A 9,837-nucleotide genomic window follows, 5' to 3' on the forward strand; every position below is an offset into this window, starting at 1 on the left:
GGGACTGCAGCTCGCGAGGCATCCTCTGGTACTCCTCCCACCTGGGAACTCCCAGCTTCGCCATGTCCTGGCTCAGGCGCTGCACGAGGTTGAACAATCTCGTGAACTTGCCGTAGCGCGTCAGCTTCACCATCTCCGCTGTGGCGGCAAGTTTCACCCCGAAGCGATCTTGGATGTAGAGGCTGAAACGCTTCTTCCGGAGCCGAATCCCTCCTCGTCTCTTCCTCGGTTGCTTTTCTCCAAACTCCATCGGGCCGCGCAGGTGTTGTCCTAACTTTACCCGGGTTTAACTATATAATGATACGAAGGGCCGGTAGTTCCAGGTTTGGCTACGAATCGTGGATTCACGGGAGTCTCACAGCGATTGGAAAAGAAACTGGATTAATTTGCCTGTTCAGTGTAAATCAACCTTTCTTCCTGCAAGTTCTGAGGTTCTGCCATTCCAGCTCCTGCATGAGACCTCTTCCCAGATTCCCACAAGGGTCAGCAGCCAGATCCTTACGTCCCTTTTTCTCCATTCTTGAATTCTCTTACGTATGGTTAGATTGAATTCTGTCAAAAAACTGGAATAACACCTACTGGAAGCTGATTAAAGTGGCCAAGAGTAGGGATAAAATACGTATATTGAAGTTTCACATGGTACACAGGGACAGTATCAACCATCCATGGGAGCTGGAACCCGCATCGGGAAAACGCAACAGCAGCGAGACAGCAAAATATAGCTGACTAAACATAGCAGTCGGAGAAAACATCAGTGACAAAGACGAACAAAATTGTCGTTTGTTCTGCTACGGGAACGAACATAACAGTGACATGTACAAGACTCAGCACAAAAATAGATTTGATTTCTTTTCGCTGGTTGGTTCTATACAGGATAAGCACTGTTCCATCAAAGTATGCTACCTACTAAACAAAATGGACAGTTGGTACAGGTGCGAATCCCATATACCATAGTCGTGCGATGACACATCAAAAGGAAGCAAAAATAGAAGCTAGATTAACTAACTCTTAAGCCCTAATGTACCCTGAAATCAATCTAGCCAGCCATAAAGGCTATGACAGCAGAATTAGATTAGCAGGGAGTGGAGGTGGCATGGATGCCAAACAAAGATATACAGCATGAGTCGCAAAAAAGAAATAGGATATACAGCAATACTAGATTTTTGGCGCTCAAACTTTGCTTGAAAATACCTAGTATTGAAGAACCAACTTCCTTTTCTTTTTGTCCACAGGGTCACTTGCGGGGCATCTGCGAGAATCCTGCTTTGCATTGTGCTGTGTGAGCATGCAGTCCAGGAAACCTTTTCTTCGTGAGGCTGGCATGCCCCTCATCAAACGTGTTGCATTCGAATCAACACAAGGGCCCTTCATAGCTTTAGATGCAGATGCAGCCTTAGCTTTCTTCACCTTCGATTTAAATTTCACTTCCAGTTCCGGAAGCAAAGGAGTTTCCTCATCATCTGTAAATGAGATACGCAGAAACATGTGTCATTAAAAGGTGAATGAGCAATGTAGCATGTAAGATGATGAGCGGGCCAGGAAAATGTTCAGATCATGTGCAAAATAATTAGCACAACACTGCAACAGTCTGATGTTTCTAAATGAAGATATAGAATCACATTCTCTAGGATAAGCCCATTAAACATTGAATCAAGAAGTAATAATTATGCAACCAGACAGTAAACTGTGGAAATTATATGAAGGTGCATAAGAAAGATGCATTGCAAAACCCATATGTTCACAACAATCCTAGTTGGAATAGCATGCTTACCGAAGTCCTCAAACTCAAACACACCAAGATCATTATCAGAGAACAGTCGCTTGTGGCGTGGAGGAGTAGAGGGTCTATCCAGATTGGTAGTTTCAACAGTACTGGGACATCTAACAGAGGCATCATCTTGGAGAGATGCTCTGCATAGGCTGATTTCATCTTTCATATTATTGACGTTGGAAGCATCAAGTAGACTTCTCTTAGATGGCTCCTCAGGAAGGAATGATGCTTTGTATTCACTGGTTTCATCTTTCTCTAATTCGTTGCACTGGCTGGTTTCCTGTTTCTCTAACTTATCACCTGAACAACTGCTACTAACTTCACCAGAAGATGTTGAACAATTTGCATCAATGTTCTCCAAAACTGACACAGGAGATGCACCACGAGCGTTCTTGGCATGTAGGGCATCCTTGCCCTCTAGCAAACTGGAGAACCACGGGAATTTTCCCTGCCTAACATAGAAGAGAATATATGCTTCCTGGTTTAGTGCACTTGCCTCAGTAATAGAATCAACCTGCAACAGAAGCAATCATTACAAGGGTGAAAGGATTCATGTCATAAAAGAAATAACAACTGACTTCTGGCACATACATGAGAGTCATTCATCAAGTGCCAAGTGTTTGGTGACGAACGAATTGCACAGACATAATGGCCATAGTTAGGTAAGCCCGAATGCTCAACAACACCATAAAGATCATATTTCAGCTCCCCCTGCATGTGGAGGTATAATAAAACATCAAAATGTACCTTAATAGTAAAACTATTAAGGCCTCTTTCAATGGAGTGGACTGGGATCCAAATCATTAGCCTAAAAATTCCTAGAGTAATTTCCCTCTTCCAAACAGGCATTTTTAGTAGCAATAAAAACTCACCGCAGTGTCTGGGTTGCTGTGGAATGGTTTCAAATCAAGCTCTGGTGAGTACACCACATGTTTGTCAATCTTCTCAATGGTATTCTCAAGGGTGGTGAAACGCTTGAGTTGAATTGCAATGACATCCGGTGCTTTATCAAGCGTAAGCTGCTTGTTCTTACAAACTTGAGCGTTGCAATGCTCGCAAGTGAGCTTGTCTTCAGAGTCCCCAATCTGCTCTACCTTGGTAAAAGATTCCAAAGCATCTACAAGGTGATCAACCTGATCAATCTCCAAGCTCAGATCCAGGAAGGGCTCAAACGTCTCTGAGCTGTGACCACACTCGCAGCAAGACAACTACATATAACAAATAGATAGCATTAGTTGCAAACTTGCAATGCCAGTGCAAAGAGAACAAATAAGTGACAAAAAACTAAATTACCTGGCTTTTCAGTTGGCCTCCAAAAACTTGCTTAACCATACTTTCTTCATCAAAAGATGAGGACTTGCCCTCTGACCCGGGATCAAGGGTGCACTTATGCAAGTTATCCAGCAAGCAACGTAGGAACTCATGTGCATCTTCTTGCTGTCCTGGCCTAAAATCTGAAGATAACTCTGGAAAATGTTAAGGAACCCCATACACCAGAATTCCATGCAAAAGGATTATAGCAAGTTAGCAACAGTTAAAAAGGATCCAATAGCTCAGCACAGTATTTCAATCAAGACTCAAGAGTAAGATGAACAGAATGGTTGGGGGGAAGCATGAGGGTGTGAACTAAAAGCTGCCTAATAAATTTCCAACTACTGACACACATCGATTGACAAATTTAACTCTTATAACATAGCGTATATGAAAACAGCAGTTGTAATGGGGGCAAAATTAAACAGGCCAAGCAAAAGTTCAAGAGGAAAGGATACTTCTTAAATTATCTCTGAACTTCGCTGGCATTATAACAGATCCAGACCTTCGAACGGATTCGTCAACATGCTCTTTAAGGGCACATAAAGAACAGAACCCATCTTTGTTATCTGCAGGTTACCAACAATCCTAAGCATATGGAAAAGAACATCTGAAAAACTTTTTTCAGACAATAATAAATAATCATCAGAAACTATCCATACATGAGCATGGAGTGGAATGATCAGTTGAGCAAAGCTTAAGAAAAAGTGGGACTGTATGAGTGATGCACTGAAGAGTTGCATTTAGGAAGCATGTGTTCCCCATATTGCTAAGACCAGCTCCCTGCACATAGAGAAGTTTTGTAAAATAATAATACAGCCGTAAAGTGTGTCAATAATGTATCAAAAACTTAGTGCAGAAGATATTACATACCACAGATTGGGGTTGCCTTCTATAAGAAAATGAAAAAGGAAATTGCTTATCTTCTGTGTCACAAGGTTCGATACCAATCTATTAAACAAATCACATCAGTACAAATGTCAGTGTAAGGAAGGATCAAATCAGAAATCTAACAAACAACAATGCGATAAGAAAGGGAGGAACTTACGTTTGAACTCGGCTGCTCTGAGCTAATAGGTTCTGCCTGCTCATTTGTTTCCCCATCTGGCACACCAAAGTCATCCTATAATGTAGCAATAAGAAAAAATTAAGGATTTTCTGACACAGAACAACACATAAAGAGATGTATGGAATTATAACTGCAGATCAGCTGGCTGCAATCTGAATGGTACTCAGTCATTTCAGCTTTAACTTTTACACACAATTAAGCAAAGTTTTAGTGCACAAATATATTAAATGTGAGTCTTTATCACTATCCAATCATGAGACTCGAAGAAAAAATAATTTAGCTTAAAGTGGCAAGCTAAGACTAGCTTTATACTATGCAGTTCTAAAAGATTTAGGTCACTTAGTGAGGATTGTGCAAACTTTCATAGCAGTATAAGAGCACAGAATAGAAATACGAACTAATGAAGTACATGTTCCCTGAGGTTGATCGTAGATAAAAATGCCAAGGCTAATGCTTAGTACCATTGATTGGTCCATCTCCATTGCATCTTGCACCAAAGTGACTTCCTTATCTACTGGATCAGATATGCTCTGAGACAACACATCCGTGAACCAGTTAGCAAATACCACTGTCAGACGAGCCCAAACAAACTCACCAGAGCAAGCTCTTAGATAAAGGATGGGGGAAAAGCACACACCTCAGGTTGAGTTTGTTTGTTTTCAGGAGAAAAGGATGCAATCAGCATGGGTTCATCAACCATTGGATTCAGGCTACTCTGTATCAGAGAACAGGCATAACAACATAATTACAAGACAGTAAAGACACAATAAATCTCGAGCTACTAATTACAAGCTCACATTGTGATCATGGTCATTGGAAGCAGGAGCACAAATGCCTTCCCACGATTTTGAATAGCTCTGTAAGCACAGCCAGGGAACCCATAAAGACAAGTTAGGACCTTGTGCATAATAACACATAGACACTACGAATTTGTACAGGAGCATGAGTTTTGTTAGGATCTTACAACAGAGCGAAGCGGCTGGCACATGGAGAAAAATGGTTGGTGCTGCTCAGTATTCTCACCCCCATTTTCAGCACCGACCCCCTAACGAAAACAATTTTCACGATTAGATCCATATGTTCATGATACACAGATTACGGAGGAGTACCGTCCATGATAGGCTTTGCCAGTTTAACAAAAATCGTGCAAAACAGAAGGTGCAGTTCAAAGGCAGATCGGAATTATCACCGTTTAATTTTATTTGAACACGGGTAGACCGTTGCATCAAAAGTTCAAAACGATTTGAGCAAACAAAATGGTCACCTCATCACGGCCATTTCTGTATTAGAGGTGGTAGAAGCGCTCGCTACTGTAGCTAGTCCCGCCCCGAATTAACCAGATCGGGATATCCACCCGCACGAACTCCACAGTACCCCGAACTCCACAGTACCCAGATTAAAATTCGAGCTGAAACCACCACAATAAAATGCCCTAAAACGCCAAACCCCTGGCGCAACCACCTCACAGCAGGTCAGCCGCCCTCGAAAAACACGTCCTGAGTTGGTAAAACCTGAGACTCCAACTCCAAGCGTACCACGTAAGCTGCCGCTTCCGGGGGGGAAACTAATCAACTTCGAGACCCCAAACCAACCCAAGCACTGAACCAAGCAAGCAAGCGAATCTCACCAGAATGGAGACGGGTGGGCTCTGCCCCGCGGCGCCGTCCTGCTCCGCCATGGGATGGAGAGGGAGGCGGCCGCCGATTAGGGTTTCGCGCGGGGTAGGTGGCCGGCCGGTTGGTGCGGGCGTGAGGGCGGGAGACCTGGGATTTTGGGGGAGGAAAGTCGGTTTGGTTGGGGATTGGCGAGACTAATCGAGACGGCGTGGGAGCAAAATGGGGAGGCGATTTGTTGGGTTGGGCGGAGGCGAGGAGGGAAAGCTAATTTTTCCGGGACGGCTGAAAATTTTGGGTTCGAAATGGAGCCGGGCGCGGCGCGACGCGTTTCGGTTGCAGCGTCGATGCGGCGGGGAGAGGGTGGGGAAACAAACGAGGGCGGCTACGAGAGGGTTCGTGGTTTTTGCGTTTCCCGCTCGCGGCGCGTGGGGTCGTGGCTAGTGGGCGCGGGATATTTTTTTTCGCCGCGCCGCGCTACCAACGTGTGGGTCAAAGTCGGACCTTCTTGCCCAGGTGGTGTGTGGACGCCGAATGTTCTATTGTTTTCCAATTTTCCATATATCAAAATATTATTTTTTGCGAGGTATCAAAATATTGTTCTTATACTAGTATCAGAATAAATGATCCTCTTTATGTCCAAAAATTGTTAATACATATCAAAATTGATTTTCTTACTTATTTGGCCGATAAGCCTTGGTCCAGTAAAAACCCTAGTCAAGTTTATGACTTGGACATACACAGATATTCGTTACTTCCTTTTACGAGCCCTATGAGTGGTTTTCAGTAAATCAATAAAGAATGTGACCAACAGTTCTTCACGATATAAGACAAGGCGCGATGGTAAGCAGAGACGTGACAAAATGGATCTATCTACTCTTTTCAAAATAAAATAAGTGTTATTTTAGTTTATCTGCAGTCAATTGTTTTAAAAATTAGCTACAAATTATTTTTTATATATTAATTTTTTATGGTTGAAAATAACACCGGTAAATTTGTTTCGAAAAGTATTTTTATAATAATATAATTTTGCTACACTCTATGTTCAGAAATAATAGGTGTATTTTTTAGCTTGATTTTTTAAGTTAGATTTTGACTAAAATTTCTCATAAAATATATTATTTATAACTGTAAAATCTATATAGTGTGAAATTATTTTGAATTGCAAACGTAGTGGTATAATTTTTATACATTAGGTATTCTTATAATTTAATTAAATGTTAGTTAAAATACGTAAAGTTTGATTTTTCCAAAAAGACATACATCTATTATTTCTAAATGGAAGATGTATGTTTTATCAATATATTAAATAAAAATTAATGGTCAAAGTTTTATTTTGGGAACCATATTAATATCTAAAATAATACTTATTTTAAACTGGAGGGAGTATATCACCCGATGTATCTACTTTCATCTCTTTTTGTGTGGTCGTGCATGCACGCAATCAATTAATTCACTAACATAAAAAAAAAACAGCAAAGATATATTTTGCCACAAAGTGTTCATCCACATTTCTATCCGATAAGATCATCTCCAAGGGGTTTCCGTTACGATACCCATTTCCTTCGCGAAGGGAACAAAACTGGCATTCCAATAACTTCCTGTCAGGGGCCTGTAAGGGATGGGAGAGGAGAGAGGTTTTCAGGAGCGCGAGACTCTATCTCTTATCCCTTCGCAGATATGACGAGCGGAGCATGGGCTCGTGCGCTTGGGTGGAAGAGGCGAAAGCGATGGACGACGACGATTGGGCTGAGCAAAGCGCAGCGCTGTTGAGCTGCCTCCTCGCCGTCCCCTCTAGCCATCGGTTGCTCGGGATCCACGATGAGCTGCGTAGGACCTCGTCCTTTGACCCCTCCCTTGAGCTGAGCCAGCTCATAGCCGCCGCGCCGATCGCACCTCAAGCTCCGCCGCCTCGATGTCGACCCGCCACCACGGGCCATCCATGTCCAATCCAGAGCCACGGTGAGCTCTGTCATGCTTCACTGAAGCTCTCCGGCTCCTTCTCTCACCTCAGCGCATCGCCGCCATCGCCGTCGACGAGCTAGCTCGCTGGCGTGCATGTCGTTGCCGACCACCCAAACAAGTACACCTCGTCGCGCTAGCCCTGTTGTACCCTTCCTCGGCCGAGCCCCACCGTCACTCAATGTTTGCGAGCCGATCAAAGGCGGGTCAAACCCGCCGACCCCCATCTGGTTTTGACCCGGTCAAGTGGACCTCTGGATCCACTTGCATGTGTAGGGTTACATGGTGTTGTGTAAAAAAGAATATTAGAAGTTACATGAAAATGATAGAATATTAGAAATTTATTAGGGAATAAAATATTGTTAGAGTATAGGAACTTGAAGAGAACAAGTCTAAGAAAAAAGTCTCTATGGGAAGGAAATTTGGGCTGAGAAGGGGAAAAATGAAAAGAAATGGTTGGGATAGTCTAATTAAATAGCAAGACCCTCAATTGGGAGTTATCACACCGACAATACCGTTTTAACTTAAAGGATCTGCAACACCGAGATTAATCTCAAAGGTTCATATATATTAAAAACAATGGAAAAGTCAAAATGAATATTGTGTTGCATTATGACTTTACGCTTAATCCTTAAATTATTTTCTTACAACTTAATCCTTCATTTTTTTCACTTAACCCCTTAGCTTTCAAAACCATATCATGTTATCCATAAGATCCGTTTGTTTACCATCTTTTATGACGTGAACGGCAATATTGCCACATGGCTACCACGTTACTTGGTTTTGCTAATGGATAACATGTGTGGGCACCGGCATTCATATGTGTGTAAACCTAGAGATTCGTTGGATGTCCACGAGAGCCAAATCTCATCTTACCAAAAAATTATGGGCTTTGACCATGCTTTGGATCGATTTTAAAATATGGACCGGCGTTAACTTTATTTGGCACTTTAGTTCCATTTCAAGATAAAAAAAAATGCTCCCTCCTATCATAAACAAATGTAATTTTAGATAAAATACGATCCCTAATGTATAAACTAAATATTTTGAAAATTGTTGTTAGTCAAAGTTTTAAAATTTTGATTAAATATTTCTAAAATGATGTGTATTTATAATCAAAAGGAGTAACAATACAGCAATGCCCGGGCATCTAGTTTGATGATCTCAAATTTTAGTTAGGACTCCAATCAACTCATCCTAGAGATTCGTTGGTTTGATGTCCACCAGAGCCAAATCTTATCTTACCAAAAATTACGGGCTTTGACCATGCTTTGGATCGATTTTAAAATATGGACCGGCTTTAACTTTATTTGGCACTTTAGTTCCATTTCAAGATAAAAAATGCTTCATCCAATCATAAATATATATAATTTTGAATAAAACACAGTCTTCAATGTATAACTTTGATCATTTTTATTAGAACATAACTATAAAATTCATTGAATTTGTAGTATTATAAAATTTTTAAAATAAATCTATATATATAATTTTAAGGTTTATAAACTTAATATTTTGAAAAATATTATTAGTTAAATTTTTAAAAGTTTAACTAAATATTTTCAAAACGATATATCTTTATAATCGAAGAGAATATCAATATAGTAATATCTGGGCATCTAGTTTGACAATCTCAAATTTTAGCTAAGGCTCCGATCAACTAAACTCATCAACGGCATTGACGATCGTGGTGATATTGAAAGTGTTTGGTGTAGCCTCTATGATTGGATTACACGTACATATACGCGCCAAGCGATGTAGTGGTGATGCTGCGATCACAGTGTCCAAGCCACGTCACACGGCGGAATCAATGACAAAACTATAGTTTATTTGGAACAAACAAACAACCCAGCGGTATAGAGAATCATGCTACTCGTAAATTATGTTTTTTCCTTAAACAATCTATTAGAGGCAAGTATGACAATCAAGTCGGTTTGTGACTCCTGAGAGCGTTGTGCGCGTTATTTGACTATTCCTACGAAATGGATTGGTCATGCATTCTGTTTGGACTTGGTAACTATTTGTGTATTATAATAAAAATATAAAGCAACATTAATCATAGACTTAGTATAGCGATGTGGCTATGTCATGTGAGCGTCTGAACGTATACGTAG

General features: G+C 41.2%; 1 protein-coding gene across 1 annotated transcript; it reads right to left on the reverse strand.

Moving 5' to 3' along the window:
• Positions 1-824: 824 nt before the first annotated feature.
• LOC133921489 (ubiquitin carboxyl-terminal hydrolase 21-like) lies at positions 825-6,169 on the reverse strand. Its single transcript, XM_062366378.1, has 14 exons — positions 5,779-6,169; positions 5,116-5,196; positions 4,949-5,008; positions 4,789-4,866; positions 4,613-4,681; positions 4,131-4,205; positions 3,956-4,033; positions 3,745-3,865; positions 3,541-3,651; positions 3,065-3,237; positions 2,644-2,979; positions 2,363-2,482; positions 1,772-2,285; positions 825-1,460 (listed from the first exon to the last, which is right to left on the reverse strand). The coding sequence occupies exons 1-14, from the start codon at positions 5,827-5,829 to the stop codon at positions 1,192-1,194; spliced, it is 2,136 nt and encodes a 711-aa protein (XP_062222362.1). The 5' UTR covers positions 5,830-6,169; the 3' UTR covers positions 825-1,191.
• Positions 6,170-9,837: the final 3,668 nt, after the last annotated feature.

Source organism: Phragmites australis, chromosome 6 (genome assembly GCF_958298935.1).
Source record: "Phragmites australis chromosome 6, lpPhrAust1.1, whole genome shotgun sequence".
Classification (NCBI taxonomy): Eukaryota; Viridiplantae; Streptophyta; class Magnoliopsida; order Poales; family Poaceae; genus Phragmites; species Phragmites australis.